Genomic DNA, 18,215 nt, shown 5'->3' on the forward strand with positions numbered 1-18,215 from the left:
GTTCATCATTCCTGGGAGGTTGGAGTAGTGGTTATGTCACACATCCTTAGTGCAGGGAGGTCAGGGGTACAGGGTTTGAATCCTGATGCCACCAACCTCCAGGCAACCTTAGTTGCGTAATGAGTGAGAGACAGAAATTCTTCAGCTTCTCATGTCTCTTTTTCTTGATGTTACAATCACTTGGGATTCATACATCTTTCACTACTGCCTTCTCCTGTAGTTTGTCAATCCCCACAATGTCTAGTTGACACGACTAGAACTCATCTGAATTGCGTCATGAGCTTCTCCAACTTGTTCCAAGAGTGCTGGAGCTGTATTATAACACCTCCACAGGAACTTGTCTCTGACATTAAGCATTTAAGTCAAATGTCCAGGTCTAAAATCCACGCTAATGATAAATAATAATTTTATTGAAAAATTGGTTCAAATCTGTCTGTCTTTATTTCAAAAGTGTACTCCAGCAGATTAAACCATAAAGGTGGGGGTGTCTGCCAAGGTGTATACCAAATGAGCTTAGGTGGGTCTGTGGACAGAGGTAGACAAAATATTGTGCTCAACCAAGAATGCAGTTTCTCAAGCTGTACACAAAAATTGGCTGTGATATCCAAACACTGGCTGTGTTTTGAGGTTACAAATACTTAGAGTTCAATGAGACTGCAATAAAAGATTTGCATATTTTCTCACTATTTTCATGCAATTTTAAGTAGCCAACTAGGCTCCTAATACTTGCAGCCCATTGAGATAGGACCTTTAGCAAAAATAAGACAATTTTGATTGTAAAGATCTATTCCAAAAGACTTGTAAGACCCAGAGATGACCTTTCTGATTACTTTTTATTAATTTTTTTTTATTTTGCAACATCAAATAAATAATATATGACTCAACAGATAAATCCATGGTTAAGACATCTGACAACAGTGCTTACACTAGGCCATTATGAACAAATAAATGTTAACAGCAAGTGGTGTGGTAAAGCATCACAATTTTTTTGTTGTATTTTTTTTTCATCTTGCAGGTGATACCTTGACACGATAACAATTTACGGTTCATTTCTTTGTGTTCTAGTTTTGATAAAAATCAATCCAAGAGCTACTCCCAAACAGTTAGTACATCTTTTGTGAATACAATAATCATGATATAATATTAATATTTACACCTTAAAATATATTTGTTAAGCAGTTGGGTACGAAACATTGCAATAATACAACTAGATATCCACATAATATGCAAATACATTTTTTTGTACTTCTCACTTAGAAAAAAATACACTTCACCTTTTTATTTATTTAAGGAATAGGGAGCAAACATAATAAGACTATTCTAAAACCAAAAGTCTGTGAGAGGTACTTCATGTGTTACAACACACAATGAAAGTTTCTTACAACAGGGTGACCTAGTTTTCTTTTTCTTCTTCTGAGCAAAACATTAGGGCTACATACAGTCTTTTTTATGCTTCGCATTGCTTTATGAGTTAGATACAAACATATGCCATTTTAGACAAAACAGAGTTATACTAAATAAATGAACAAATCCTGGTCATAATCATGGCGAGATGTAAAACCTGTAATAAAAATGGTATGACATGATATGATGTGATAGGCATAGGCTCTAGGTGAGAAAGGCTGTGTTCCTTTAGCCTAACTTCAAAAGACTCGGTAAGCTGGGCAAACATTCTCCCTCATTTTCACAGGGCCAGCTTGACCCTGGCTGCCCTGCAAAGGCATGCCTGACAGTGACAGATGAAGCAGTGTGTCGAGTAGCAGGGAGGTGGAGGTGGTAAGGTGGAGGGAGGGGTGTTGGGAGTCCCATCGAGGGATGGCTGCCATCTCTAAGAGAAACTCTGACTCACTGGACTCAGCGTGTTGCCAGTCAGGCTGGCCGCTCTTTGCCCAGGGGCAGCGTCTGTGTGTACACAGTTTCACACCTGGACAAACAGCAAGACAGGCCAGGAAAAGCAGCCCACCCTTAAATACCTCTCCTGCTGCCCACCTTCTACTTTTGCCCATCCAGGAACACTCACCATTGGCTCTCTTCTAACTCTCAGTCTTTGTTTTTCCTTATTTATTGGTCCCATTCTATGCCTCTTTGCCCTTTCCTCCGGTCTTTAGTTGACTGTGTACATACAATCTTTGAGCCACGCTTGCTATAAAAATGTAATGTGAATAACATGACATGAATTTGACCAATATATATTTAGTTTTTGTTTGAAGAACTCCTTATATGTATGGCTAATATGTGCATTTTTTTAATGAAAAAAGAAACAAACAAACAAAACATTCTTCCTAAATGAAAAAGAATTGCACTCAGTAATGTTGAAATGCAGTGAACGTTTTTTTTTTCCATTTACAGATAATGACAAATGACAGATGATCTTTTGTGTTTGTGGGCCAAAATTATACTGTATGTGTCTGGTCAGAACTTAACAGCAATGATCGCAGGAGACCGTAACGACAGAGACAAAAGGACAGTTTTGACTCATGACATATAGTGTGTTGGCTTATAGGAACAATGTAAAAAAAAAATAACTTAATTGGTAATTAAATATAACTTAAAAAAGTAAAACACTCTCAATAAATAGTTGCACTATTTACACCATTGTTATGAGACTCAGAAATGTCACTAAAATACCAAAAATATAGAAGCAGCAAACATTACAGGCATGAGGTACAGCAAGGGATCCTGTGATGACTACAGTAGAGAGGTGGTGTCCTCATCTGATGCACAAATGTATACTTTTGATTTGTACTGTAATTATCTATGGCTTTTGGGTACTTTCTCTTATGCTAAGAATATAACCTTTTAAAGTTGACATGTAGTCACATTTTGTGGCCTTTTGTAGCAGTTACAATCAGTTGTTTTGGTGTTCAGATGTTGACTAATAACATATTTGCTGAGGATATTTCTAGAATAGTATCTGAAAGAAACAGCTAATAAGTCTATAGAATAAAGGAAGGGGTCTTAATGACAAGTTTCATTTTTAAACAGCTGGAACGGCTTTTCAGTGACCTCAGTGGCAGATGATGAACCACAGTACTGCATGTCATTGATATAGTGTAGCGACAACAGGTACGTATCTCCCTCTCTGGTATGAGTTCTATATGAAGCAGCAGTATCTGGATTACAAACATTACATATAATACAGTAACATCAACATAATACAAGTCAGTTTTATCAGGGCTATATAATTTTCATATAAAGTTTATAAATGTTATCTTTGAAGATCGTGTAGCCTTCAGAATGTCCTTACAAATTGTTTTATCTCACAAAAGTCTTTCAAAAGTCCCTTTTGATGGGGATTTCTTCATTTTCTGTCCTCTGCATGCTAAAACATAAGACTTTACACAAACACAAAGGCAACAAAAATGCATCTGAAATCTAGCTAGACTTGAAATATGTGACAAAGAAAGTCTAAAATGCATTGTTGTGGACCCACTTATTTGAGAAATGGGACTTCTGTGGATGACATATATGTTTTGCTGTGACATTAACACCCTACTTCATTAAAAACATCAAATGCAAAGCCAGTTTCAGTTGCAGCAAAGCATAACCTCATGTCCTCTGAATATCGAGCATCAGAGCCAAGTAAAACACAAATGACAGAACAGCTAATAGCAACACAGGGAGTCAAATTACCAAATATAATACAGTTTGCCTTAGATTACCATTTTGACAATAGCAGCTTCTAAGCATTTTTGAAAGATATATCTTTTCTTCTTACATAACAACTAGAAAGTGCAGTAATTGAGGTCAATAATACAAACACTGATTAAATATGACAGTTTCCAAAAAATAAATGCAAAATAAAAATCTTAAAAATCATAAACATTTGTCAATACTCTTCTTCAAGGAACATTAACTACATGATATTGTGTTTTTTCTATATATTTAGAGGAAAATATCACCTTCTGTATTTATTTGCATGTTCTAGTATTCTCATAGCTCTTTACTAAAGGTGGCTATAAAAATGGTATTAAATTTGTTTCATATTGTTTCTTGTACAATGCAAGCTCATTTGAGGAGAATCGATGGAATGGATGGAATATGAATGCCATGCCACTGGGCTAAATTAAATAAAAGTAAAGTATGCTACTCGTTGCAGTGACTATGGTTGCAGCGAGTATGGAGCAGCAAAGTTTGGACCAATATGCCTTCATTATCGATGTGCATGAGAAAAATGTGTTTGTGTGTGTCTGCAATGAAGAGTAACAAAAGTTTTCATAGCAGCCATGTAAAGATTATTTGTGACAATGAAAAGCTCAAATGTGGAATACTGAAAAGTGATTCGAAGTGCACTTTATACTGAAGTGAACAGTTAAATAAATTACTTAAACTAGACTCAGCAGGAGGTGTTGGGGGGCTTTGAACATACTCAGACTGGAAATGCTGTGTTGACATATACATCCAAATGTCATTTCCATGTAAAACCCTGTTGCCTGCAGAGCAACAGAGTTTTAGGAGGGGAGAAAGTGAAGCGTGATGTGCCGAAGGGAAGCATGCTGGTTGAGAGGTGGACGAGGGGGTTGGGGGTGGGGGTCTAGGAGGCACATATCCAGCCTTTCATTCTTGTGTGACCGTGGTGTGTGCAGTACTGTGAGATCAAGAAAGCCACAGGCCTTTGACAAGCATTGTCTACATTCTGATCAGGACTGGGATGCATTTATTTTCAGCTTTCTTTTCAGTTTCAGGCAGTAATTGAGGTAACAAAGTTCTTATCAAGTGCCGTAAGAGAGGAGTCCAAACTGAAACTAAAAGTACCCCGAGCCCCAAGTGAGGTTATGGATGACATTCTTTAAGTCGTGATCAATGTATATAATATTACTTTGGGGAAGCTGGGTGAGAATGGGATGGAACTTGAGGTTCTGGATTTTCTTAGGTTTAGTGCATTTCTTATGTGGCGCTTTCAACAACTTTTTTTTTTTTTTCTTTTCGTAAATGTAAGATGACAGGGTCATTTAATAACATGCAGGAGTGAATGAATGCTGTCCAGAAAAACTGCAAGCAGCTAGGAAGACAAAGCTGACTCAGCCTACAAAATATTAAGATGAAAAGAAGCAAAAGCCACACTAAAATGACCAAACATTTTTTAGAATTTTGTTACTTGTGCATTGTCCTTGGTCTTAATTATTTTTTGTTTTTGTGAGTTTGTCTATGCTTTTAAAGCAATAGTTCAGATTTTTTTCAAGTGGAGTTCTGTGAAAGGTCATGAATAATTAATATCTTACCTGTGGCATATAGCTCTATGAACAACCTTAGTTTGGAAATATTTGAGTTTAATTCTGATTGAATCAACAAGCTAGTCTGAGAGGGGCCAAGACCAAAAGTGGATTGTTGCTATGTCAAAACAACTCCAGTCTAAAAAAAATATATATAGTGGTTTGTGTGAATGCTATTTTACAAACTTTTACAGCACTGTCAGTTTGGCATTACACAGTTATTTACAAGCTGTGGTTATTTGCAAGCACAAATAGCAGCAGTAAGCAGAATTTCTTGTGCAGCGTGAAGCAAGTCCAGCAGAAATATCTTAAGATTTTTGTCGGAATAACCATGTACTGTGAAACTGATGATGATGTAATGATGTATAAGATAGTGTTTCCTTAAACTACCATGATGTTTTTAGATTTGACTTGTTTAAAGAAGGCAGCTATTTACTTTGGTCTTAGTCCCACTCACACTAACCTAACAAGTTCAGTAATCTGGTCAGAATTTAACATTTTTTTCTCTCCAAACTGTGATTATTCAAAGACCTATCTACATCAGGTAAGACACTAATTGTTACTAACCTTTACACAAAACCCACTTTAAAATATCTGAACTATCTTTTTAAGTTTGGCTTTTTGTGCCAAGTCTGTGGCTTGAAACAATATGGCTGTCTCATTCCCATCCATTCTAAATGTAATCCCTAAAACCTCTGACATCCCATTGAGGAAACAGATATTACAAAAAATGATACAGATATAAAGAATACCTGACTATTTAAATTGAATGCAGAAGTGATAGAAACATAATCTTGTAGCCCCTCTAAAAACAAGCTGGGGGTTGCACCTTGAGAAGGTGCTTAAAATTCAGACTGTCTGAGGATTACTTTGTATATTTGTCTTCATATCATTCATATCGGCGAAACACAAAGCCAGCATTGGCACTATCCCATACTTGCATGTTTTGATTTACCTTTGGTTCAATCTTATGATTGTAGAGTGAGGTAACTAAAAACAATACTAAAGCCAGCACAAAACTCAACAAATGGCATGCTACCTATGCTTGGTTTTGTTTAATCTTTGTGTGTTATCTTCCAAAAAATGTCTGTCTCATGTATTTTTTTAATGCTATACATGTCTTTTTATTGATAGTATCACAGGGGTTACTTTCCTCTTAGCTGAGAAGTCATGTTTTCTGTGGAGTCTCATAATTCTCATCCTTTGTTTTTTTTTTTTCAGATCTTTCTTCTGTAGAGAGGTGAAAGCATTTTAGCTGGCTGGGATTGCAGTATAGATGAAGAGGTATGCCTTTAAAGGAGCATGTGCAGGAAATTGTGGACCGAGAGGAGGATGAAGGGGCCACTCTGGCTGTGTTGTGTTGAAGAAAGGGTCCTGGAGCCCTGACCGGAGATCACCGCTCAAGTTGATCACCCTCGGGAATAGAAACGGTCAGCCAACCTGTTCTCCTTGGCATTGGGATCTCGGCAGGAGCACTCACTTAGTATGTCACAGGACATGGGGAAGGGAATTACCTGCATGGGAGAAAAGAAAGCTCATGTTCAGAAAAAACATTGTTAACTTGAACACGTTTTTTTTTTGTAATCATTACTGATGCATGCTGAATAGTCATGAGTGGTTTAAATATCACCCACTACTGTGCATACCAAAATTTGAGACAATCTCATGTAATCTATTAGCACCTGAGGATAACTCTATCACCAATTTTAGGTCAATATCTGTAAAATTGACTGAGTTCGAGTTATAGAAATTTCTGTGTTTGCTAAGGTTGATTAGTTGGGATGGCCATCTGACTCCAAAAGTTAATCAGCTGTAGATGTACATCAAATGATTACTTTATAAAAATGTGGTTCATGAGATATTTTGATAACAGAGAGTCAAACACAAGTGCACACACAGACACAGGCAACTACATGACCCCTTGTCGTTTATGTCAGCTGGCAATAAAGATACACATATCAAAACTATAATCAAGAACATATTTTAGACCATAAAGAAAAAAGTTTATGATTAATGTTTTGCCAGTCTACTTATTTCTAATCTACCACTTCAGCTTTACTTGTATAGATCACTGAATTGTTTAAATAAAACGTAAAATATTGTTTTACTTTACAACCTTATTTTAGCTTTAAAAAAACTTGTGATTAAAGCCATCAGATAAAAATGGTGAATATGTTGAACTATGAAGGGAGTAGAGGAAAGTGTAATGCAAAGAAAATATACAACTAAAGTAATTTGCTTTACTCTACCCAAGTAGAGAACATACCAAAATGGTTTTATTTGCGTTTTGTGACTCTTATGACTAATGTAAAGCTTCAACACTGTTCAAAAAGCAAAAAGAAGTGAAAATCAAAGCTATGACCCTCTAAAAATAATAGACGCCAGTAAGACAATAACTAGCAAAAATTTTAGCTTTAAATAAATGGTACTTTCATATTGTGTAAACAAATGTATATCTTCTCTCTGAAAATTATTAATCTACCTTGAACCTACAGCAGGGAAGTTTTTTTTCTTTTTCGATTTGCAGCTCATAGAAAACCCATTCCATGTCACAATATCACAATATTGCAACAGTTTATATTTTCATTTATTCCCATTTTCTTTGATAGTTTGGTGTCAGCATGAAATACTGCCGGTGAAAGCAGAACAAGATGATCAGTGGTCGTTGGCCCTGGCTTTGACGTAACTGGATAATGTTGGCAATGCGTCATCAGCACCAGCTGCTGCAGCCTTGTCTGCTTGCTCACCTCTCGAGGGGTTGGCTTCAGCTGTTTGGGTACACAAAATGTGTCCCCCTTCTCCAGGCCAAACAGGAAACACGTGTTGTTCAAGTCGTGTAAGGCATGCAGCATACCAAGGACAGTTATATGTTGTGTCTTGGTGGCTAATATTGTAAAGAGCTGGGAGCCTGAAGTCAGTCTTGCTTTATTTTATTAGACTAAAGTGGCCTTTGTTAGACAATGGATCCTAGTAAATGTTGCAAATATAACAATAATACAAGCCAATGCAGCCAACATAGATTTGACAGAATGATTTATGCCAAAGGCAGCTATTAGTTCAATGCTATTAGTGAAAACTGCCTTTCTGCTGTGGAATGACTTGTTCCAGAGGAGGGTTATGGATCTGCAATCTGAATGTAAAGTAGACCCTTTACAATTTCTGAAACTACTTTGGTAAAAAAAATCTGACAAAAATGCATCATAAGCTAATATTACTTTGGAAAATTAGGTGGGTATTTACTGAACACATTGGAAAAAGATGATGTAAAATCCCTCATCCTACAAAGAAGCATCCATACCAGCCCTGTCTGCTATATCACACACCATCCACTTCAAAATGTAGGCTTTTTGATTTGCCTCGCTTCTTCTTCCTGGATAAAAGTGGATATAATCGTAATATAATGGGGATTTAAAGCTTATGAATAGAGGCAACTATAAATTTAAAAAATGTGATTTAACTTTTTATCTAAATTAGGGTCCCGATGTGTATGAAGTTTCTAGCTTTTCCTTTTTGAAAACAATTCAACTCACATGACCTGCTGACAAAGCTCCAAGACTGTTCCTATGAGAAATATGTTTCAGAGAGTCATGCTCATTTAAACTAGGTTTAGTGCAAAATTCTTTTAAATTTAAAAGTCAAAATAATCAAATTTTTCTTTTTTTACATGTCTAGAAATCACTTTCCCACAATACCTCCCAAGGCACTTGCACATTTGACTTTCACTCCAAGGCCACTTGTGCTTATCGTTCTGTGTAGAAAATGATGGTGGGTGGCAGATTTGACAGTTTCCCTTGACCTTGACCTCCTAGGTGGTTGGGCCAGGTGCCACATCTGGCCCTGACTTAGGATTCTCTCATGGTGGCTGGGAAATGGGACTACCTAACCTTGTGGGCCTGGGGGCCCTCCGACTGGCCTCAGTTCCAATATTAAAGGAGGGCTGGATGAGGACACCCACAAGGTGAGGACAACATTAAAGACCTTCTGAAGAACACAGACCTTGTCAGTGACTCATCCATGCATCTAAGGAACAGGTAAAAAATAATAAAGTTCCTTTGTGTGTATTTCTATGTGTGCAGTCTGTAGTAATGCCATGCAAAAGAGGGTGAAAGAAAGGGTTTTAAGGGGTTCAAGACTGGGGAAGAAGGAAACTGGCCATTTTTGAGATGCATACCTCACTCTTCATTAGCACGTAACTGAAGCTATTAGAGACAGTTCCAAAAAGCAACATATAATGACAGCCTTTTTTTCTTATCTAATCTCTGTCTACATGTTTTAAGAGGAAAATAGAACAGAAAGCAAGAAAAAAGGAAATTATGAAAGAACACAAAATGAAGTCCACACCCACCACTTTAAGCACCTAAAATATATATTATTGACACAATTTCTGTAACCTCTGCATTTTAGCACCATCAGTCACAACTTACAGTGCCTATAAAAAGTATTTACTCCCTTGGATGTGTCATGTTTTTATTGCTGTCATAAATCAGTCATGGTCAATATAAATTGGCCTTTTTTTACAGAACCTTTTTTCAAACCTTTTACAATGTCATAGTGAAATCAAATTTCTACAGAGTAATGTCAATACAATAAAAAATATGTAGTGTAAAATAAGTGGTTGCATGAATATCCAACCCCTTTAAAAGAGAGTGTTTTGATTCAACTCAGAAAAAATGATTGAAAAGTACAAGTCAGGGGATGGATACAAAAACATTTCCAAGGCCCTAAACATCCCCAGGAGTTTTGTTAACTCCTTCATCAAGATACGGACGATATATGGAACATGTAAATTTCAAATCTAAGAAAAAGCCACTGCTGAAGAAAACTCATATTAAATAAGTTAAATAAAACAACATTTGATTCACTTGGTAAACTTTAGTCGAGATTTAACATGACTATTCAGCAGTGGCTCTCTGTTTGCCATGACGCTTAGAATGGTGAAGCTGGGCAACAGTTGTTGTAGCTCAGTTTCTCGCATCTCACCTGCTGAAGCTTAGAACTCCTTCAGAGTGCTCACAGGTGTCTTGATGGCCTCACTCACCATTTTCCTTCTTTCATGGTCACTCAGTTTGTGAGGACATCCTTCTCTTGGTAGAATTAAACATGTTCCAATTTTTATTTCATTTCTTGATGACGTACTTAACAGAACTCCTGGGGATGTTAAAAACCTTGGAAATCCTTTTGCATCGATCCCCTGACTGAAAAGTACAAGTACTTTTACAATAATCTTTTCTCTAAGTAGAATTAGGACAGTCATTTTAAACGTGGTGAAACCTTTTGCAATCACTTACTGTACATTACATTTCTTTTTTTTTATTGGTAATACTCTAGAAATTTGATTTCACTTTAACCCTGAAAAAGAGTTTTTTATTTTATTTTAATTTACTTTTATGTAAAGAAGGCCACTTTATATTGACCATGGCTTATTTATGAAAGCAATAAAGACATAAAACATCCAAGGGGGTGAATACTTAACTGAATTTCAACCTTAACAATTACTATCATATTTTACAATAAAAGTGTTTTTAAAAGATTGATATTAAAAAATGTTAATAGAATTGTACAACATAGAAGAAAAGAAATGGAATGAAAAATCTGACATCAAAAGAGTACAGAGTAAGCTGAAAGTTTGAAGCACTTGGTATAAGAACACACTCTTCCATAGTGTGACTTTCCCTGTTGAAAAAAAGCAAAGCAGTTTCTCTATGTGAATTACTAACACAGAGATTTGTGGTTAGCGGTGGATATCACAGACCATCAGCTTAGAGACAAACATCCATCATGACACACGCAAGTCACGTAGTGGGTATATTTGTGCCAAAGTCTGAGTTGCAAACAGGGGTAAAGGCCTGGGAGTAATCTCAGCACTTACCCAAGACCTTAACTTAGACAGAAAAACACACAGGCACATTCATAAAAAAATGTCTTAGAGAGGCCAAGTTGATCCAAGAAAAAATTATTTCCAAACTATATTGGGGGCTGCAAAAAGGGTCCTGCGTAGGGAACCCCACAGAGAGGCATACTGCAGACCCTTGCTTCCTTTCCTCCCCCCTGTCTCTCAAAATCTAGCGAACAGCTTGCAACTATTAAGGGGAGATCCTGTGGTGACCTTACGTGCAGCCATTCCTTGCACCTTCAAAGACCACGGAGTGGAACAATGCACAACAAGTCATCCAAAACTCCTTAATACACAAATCATTATCAAAACAAAGGCTAAAATAAGGGTCTTTTACTTTGCTGGGAAGCAATGTAAAAATAAATGTTATGAATTCCATTATATAAAGTCATAGTTAAAGGAAAGCTCACCCTACTTTCAGTTCTAAGAAAGCTTTTATCCAAGACAATAAAAAATGATGTGGTTCTCACCAGCTCCTAAAAGTGGGTAAAGACTACGTCTGTAGTATTGACCTAACAGCACAATAAAGGTTACATTACACTGAGTCGTGTTTATATGACAAAAACTAAAGCAATATGCAGAAACATTAGGTTACAAAAGTGCACCCTCACTATACCTCGAAGTTTGATTCACAATATACTTTCAAGTCGGTCCTGAGAAGCCATATTCACAACCAATGCGGCATGGGAGTTTGAAGTCAAGCTGCCACAGTTACACGTCGGAGCCTCCAAAGGAGGTGGTCACAGAGCTGATTTGATGAGAAAATTTTAAATTTCACTGCCCCTAGACCCATGGTGCCAAATCCTGGTACTCAAGGGCCACCATCCTGCATGTTTTAGTTGTTTCCTGGCTCATCAGCATGTCTTCAACTTCTGCAGATGCCTGTTATTTACTCATTCATTCAAATCAGGTGTGTCAAAGCAGAGAAACCTCTATGTTTTCTACGTAGGGGGCGAGGGCAGTGGTAAACTGCCCAAGACCTGTTGTGCTGATGCTACAAACATCAGTATACGGTCCTATTTTTAATGGTTGTTGAACAGTAACATATTTTTTGTAAAAAAAAATACACTTGTGAGGTTTGTTTTTTTTCTTATGATAACACTCATGACACTTTCTTATAAGTGTGCCCCTGAAAAATCTCAATTTTGGGGGTCAGATAGACCACCTCATCCTCCAAATTGCAATATGACTTGTGTTTGCTACACTGCTTGTGAACAAACCACAAGATCTTTCCATCAATTTTCTGTATCTGTTTGATTTTCTTCGAGGTAGCGAGGTGATGAAGCATGTCTTCAGCAGTAAACAGGCAAGAGGCGGGAAACACCCTGGAGAGGATGCCAGTCTATCACAGGGCCAACACAGAAATGCACAGTTATACACACAGTCACCTACATCTATAAGGCCAATTTAGAATTGTCAATTAATGAACATGTTTTTGTACTGTGGGATGAAACTGAAGTACCCAAAGGAAACCCACATATGCTCAGGGAGAACATGCAAACTCGACACAGAAAGGCTCCAGCTGAGATTTGAACCCAGGACCCTTGTGGTGTGAGGCAACAGTGTTGGCCAAACAAATGCCTGCAAACCTCAAAGAACTGAGTGAGACACCGTTGAGATTATACTTTAAGTGTTTAATACTTGGGTTGTTTTCACAACCTGTTGAGTCATGAGTTTAATCATTTTTCTGCACGCTGCTTCTACATCTTGGATTGTTTGTTTTAAAGTAAATAAGTACCAGAGTAATCTGGAAATTCCTGACAATATTGTTACATTTATTAGGAGGGGACAGGTACTGATCTTTCTTGTTTTTAGAGTCTAAACAGATGTGTAACGTCACTGTGTTCCTTTCTTCCTCGGACCTCAATACCAGTGTTGACAGAGAAATTAAGATGTAACAAGTAGCTTTGGCAGAGGAACAACAAAGACGTGTGGATGGGGTCATTGTTCTGTTATGTTACAACATAATGGGGACATGACATTGACCAAGATTCCTACTGAGTCACCAGACTTCTGCAAAGCAACCGATGGATATTGTGTGTGTTTGCTAATTGCTGGAAAGAGAGACTGGGAGAGGTAGGAAGAGAGAGTGTAAATGACTAGCAGTGGCAATTAGTGGGAAAAATACTGAGTAACAAAGAGAGCATAGTGAGACTATGTTGTAGTGCAAAAGTGGTGCTTTTAACTTGTGAAGCAGCTGGTCCAAAAACATGTTAGGTTTATTAGTAATTCTACAGTTAATTTGACCCTAGGTCTGAGTGTGTACAGAGCTGGTTGTCTGTCTCTATGTGACACTGTGATGTCCACCCTAACTCTTGTCTAACAAGTGCTGAAGATAGACATCAGCTCCCCATGACTATAAAGAGAATGATGCAGGTATAAAAAATAAAAGAAAAAAAATGGCTCGATCATATTAATTTTACCAGCACAGTTATGGAGATATTACCAGTCTGTAATGGTTAATGATACCACTGACAGAGTAGTTGGTGGCTAAGATTTAATACTATATTTACAAGAAAAGTCTGTCTCATGATTTCTAATTAAATATAAGATGTATTTTATTTAATCAACTGAAAACAAAATGCTAGAACTGACAAAAAGGAGTCATGCTCTGTTGAGTGAGAATTTATGTTGCAGCAGTCAGGAGCCCTCATGCTCACATGTGTCTACAGCTGGAAACACCTACAACTGGTACCCTACTCCTATGTGAACATATCAGTTGATCGTACCAAAACCAAAAAAGCAACATTCTTTTACAAACCTTTTACGCCAAAAACAACCAGCATGCATTGCCACAATGACCTTTTCTCTTTGTTTCCTTTCAGGGAATTAGAAACAAATTAGAATTCAACCTACACATTCATGTCGTCACCCAGAGGCCAGCCACTTTTGGCTTGTTGGACCACTGATGAAAACCCTTGTTTTTCTTATCGAATTCATAATCGTGAGTAATTTTAACAAGATCAATCACTTTAATCCAATTTATAAACAAAAGAATTTTGTGGTATGAAATTGAACTTGACTGTCATTTTATTTTAAGCTCTCATTTTGAATTTACTTGCCCTTCCTTTTGGAAAGAACAACTGGAATCGAGAGAAATACTGTAAACTAAGATGATGGTCTCTGTTATTCAAGTTTTATTATTCCACCTCTAGATATATTTAAAAAAAAACTTCTTTGTATAAATCATATGCATAATGACCATAAATAACTATGTGCAGAAATGTTTTGTTGTTGACATCAAATATTCTCAGCTGTGAAAAAGACCGCTTCATCAAAATATGTGTTCGGGAACAATTAAACAATTTGGGACAAAGTCTTTCCTTGTGGTTTGAACAAAAACATTGACAGTGAAATACTGCCTGTCTTTGTCACCCAGCAAGTGCATAACTCATTAGCTCAGAAAAGGGGGACTGGTCGGTAATGAGTTTCAGATTTCCTTTGTCATATATTGTCTTTTTTTTGTTGTTTTTGTTCAATTTGTTGTTAGAGGTTTTATGACTCTCTTGCTTGCCATGCACGTGTTCATCTTGACAAAAATCTAAATCTGGTGTAATAATAGCCTGTGTTTTTTGTTTTGTTTTTTGCTTGAGTGATTTGTTCCATCAAGTTTGCTGAGGAGGACAAGCTTTTCCCGTGAGAAATAAACAAATACATGAAAATGGCCCACTTACATAAAATAGCAAAACTGACAATAAGAAAGTAATCATACAAAACTATAATTCCTCTTAATTTGGGTTTATGAAAATAAAATCTATTTATATTAGTTAAGGAATACAACAGCATGTTTAAAAGCAAAAAGTACCAAGTAGACAATGGGTTAACAAAAAAAAAACAACGTGGTTTTCCACATGTCCCCATATCAGTTCTATTTAGCAGACTAATTCTTTAGTGTTTCCTTTTTGTTTCTCACCCACAGTAAGCTTTCCTTGACCCTTGCTGCTGACAACAACACTGTTTTTTTCAGAGCAATTTGCTTTATCTTTTTTAATCATTTCCAGGGCACCCAAAAGTGGGAAAACACAAGTCAATTGTTACTTTCACATAATGCTAATGGGATAATGTTTTCATGAAGAATTTACACAAGTTGCCAAGATAGGGAAAAAAAATAACATGGTCAATTTACTGTGTGTGATATTTATTACACACAGTGTTACAAACTGGGAAGAACTGAAGAAATAACCCTTTAATTACAAGGCAACACATGTTATTTGCCATTACTTGGAGTTGTTTTAATGTTATCACTCACCATATAAAGTGAGAAGATGACCTCCAGTCCTGTGTCGTATTTTTTAACAACATAAACACAGGTTGGAAATTGTACATACAAAACAGCATAAAATCCTCATATATGGCACAAAAAGGTGCCAGGAATAGTGTGTTATTTATTTGCAGTACCATAAGAAAGGAGATCTTTTTTTACTTTTTGAAAATAACAAATTTGTTACTTAACATACCACCAAAAGAAGTTTGGACCATGCCTGTCTTTGATGTAGGCTAAAGCATAAAAACTCTGAACCCCTGACCTAACTCATGGCCAAATTCCCTCTCACCCAACCCTACCTGCAATATTTCAATACTGTCTATTCTTCCAATGGGGGTCTGTCAAAAAAAGTAATACAAGTTCTGTCTAACCACTGCACCAGATTGGGATGAGAAGATGTAAAGATGAGATAGTGTCAATCAACAGGACCAAAACAACTTCAAGAGTAAGGTCACTTCCCTTATGGGACTTTTTGTTGCCGTTGATCTTGGAACATGATACCATGTATTTGACACTGAAGTTATGAATAAAATATCAAAGCAAATAAAGACCCTCGCTTCTCTCTTTTTATTTTTAGTTTATTTATTTTTTGTATGAGATGGGCATTGTGTATTTAACAAGGGTGGCTAAAAACTCATTAACTGACTCCAGGTTGTCGTTTTTCTTCTTTTTTTTTTTTTTTTTTTTTTTTTACAGAAAATCAACTGTCAGACTTGTCATAATAATAAAGAGTAGGCACAACACTTCTTTTAGCCTCATTGAACGGGCTCTCAGTATTTTTTCTTTATTTAGTTAGTTTTTATTTATTTATTTTTAAGGAACTATAAGACTTTTGTGCTCTATGTCTTTTTACTTATCTGACCTTCTCGTACCATTTAAACCTGTACCTAGGCTGAGATCTCTGGGCAGAAGACTTTGATTTGTTTCAGAACCATGTTGAGAGGTGACAGAACATTTGTGGTCCATCCTCCTCAATTGCGCCAAGAAAACAGATTCTCAGGTAATTTCTTATTAATTGATAATAAGAAAGGTAATATTTAGTTATTTCAAAGATTTCAGAAGGATGTTTCTTAAAGGCCAGACAGGTTTTAATAATCATGGCATCTTAGATATTCTGCACCTTATGTTCTTTTACAAGAAATTAAAACAGGAAAACTACCTTAAAATATAGGTGCTTTTTTGTAAAACACAGTTATGCTAATTTGCATTGGTTAGGAATAATATAGGCCTAACACTGTGAATAAAAATTTGGGAAAATGTAGTAGAAACTTATTGAATGTTAGGATTTCTTTTCTGTAGTTATGAAGAAGCAATCAAGATGTCTGAAGAAAGGGTACTTCTTTTTGATATATAATCATTGGATAACATGAAGAAAAAAAAAGTGATACTTTTTTGTCACATGGCTAAACACCTAAAACCAGCATTAAAACATGTTAAAACTGGACCAAAGCCAAATGTGAGAATGTTATACTGTAAATCAATATCCCTACATACACACAATGTCCTTGATATTTGATTTCCAAAGGGTGAAATGAAAAGCCTCCCCACAAAAGCACTTGCATAGCTATTGAGACACTTTGATATTATTCCGCCAGACACAGATGGATTTGCCACAAGTAAAATGACTTTCACAGGAACATGTCGGGCCAGATAAGCAGATGTTGCAGAACAGAAGCTAGAATAAACACTTCCAATCACATCCTCACATCCCAGCATGCCAACAGCTGGGATGTGAGGATTTCTTTGAGTAAATTAACTTCCAAGGAAGATCATTTTTCCTTTTTCATAAACAAATGTTAATGCTGACCAATTAAACCACAGCAGATTGTTCACAGATTGAGAGGATACTTTTTTCTTCACATTACTAAACTGCTAAAGAAAATGAATGACAAACTATGACGAGTTAGACCAGAATCAGGCACAAGAATTTTACAATGAGAGATAGATGTTCAGTTTGCTGCGTTGCTAAGTAAAGCCGTTACCAATTCAAAGTGAAAATACTACCCAAAGTTAAACTTATGGTATTAACACAGACACTAAAAAATGTAGAAAAGAGAAAACTTCAATAAAAGAAAACATAAAGACTACAAATTCCCACGCGTGAGAATCTGGAAAGTCATATTTCTGGAGGTTCTCCTTGACTTTCTGAAATTTGTCATTAAAAATGGGACATAAGAATATAAAAGAGGGACACTTTTTAGGAGACAATAACATAATAATGACAATAACCTGAAACAATATGTGCTACCTTCAGTGGGTAAAAAACAAAGTTAAACTTATAAAAAGACTGCATGAAACATCTACTGAATACACACGGCACAGTAAAGATGTTTGAGGCATAGCTAAAAAGAAAAAGAAAACATCTAAAAGTGGCATTCCATCTTACACTGTATATCCCTCTGTCTTTATCAACCATTATTGCATTTTTTAAAAATTGGGTACAATTGAAGGTATAGGCATGTCACTTACCTTCTTGGTCTTGACAGTGGATTGACAGCAGTCTCCTCCATCATAGTTGCAGAATGCTCTGTTATTGACTGCATCACAGTAGTTGTCTCCCATAAATTGCTGTATCGGACAGAAAAAGAGACACGAGCGATTGAGCTAAAGCATGTACCTAAGAACGAGCCACGTTCTCAATAACTTATTAAGGCCTAAAGCTTTTTTCCTTCTGATTTTCTCTTAAGTATTCCGGGGTCTTTAGAAGTCTGAATGAATTTGCTGATGAATCTGATACATTAAATTTTCCTCATTCTTCAATGTCACTGTTTAAGCCCTTAGTCGGCCAGACCCGTAAATCAAATCGAGGACACCATAAACTATTCACAGCACAAAATGCTCCTGT

General features: G+C 36.5%; 1 protein-coding gene across 2 annotated transcripts in view; it reads right to left on the reverse strand.

The window, feature by feature from the left end:
- Positions 1–819: 819 nt before the first annotated feature.
- The window catches only part of pappaa (pregnancy-associated plasma protein A, pappalysin 1a), a 95,533-nt gene continuing 78,137 nt past the window's right edge, over positions 820–18,215 (reverse strand). For both annotated transcript variants that reach the window (XM_025004026.2, XM_017407464.3), the window contains exons 21-22: positions 17,840–17,938; positions 820–6,727 (exon numbers count right to left, since the gene is read on the reverse strand). In XM_025004026.2, coding sequence (XP_024859794.1) covers positions 6,623–6,727; positions 17,840–17,938 — 204 coding nt within the window. In that variant the 3' untranslated portion in view covers positions 820–6,622. The remainder of the gene's footprint in view (positions 6,728–17,839; positions 17,939–18,215) is intronic.

The sequence above is a fragment of the Kryptolebias marmoratus genome, linkage group LG14 (genome assembly GCF_001649575.2).
Source record: "Kryptolebias marmoratus isolate JLee-2015 linkage group LG14, ASM164957v2, whole genome shotgun sequence".
In the NCBI taxonomy this organism is placed as follows: domain Eukaryota; kingdom Metazoa; phylum Chordata; class Actinopteri; order Cyprinodontiformes; family Rivulidae; genus Kryptolebias; species Kryptolebias marmoratus.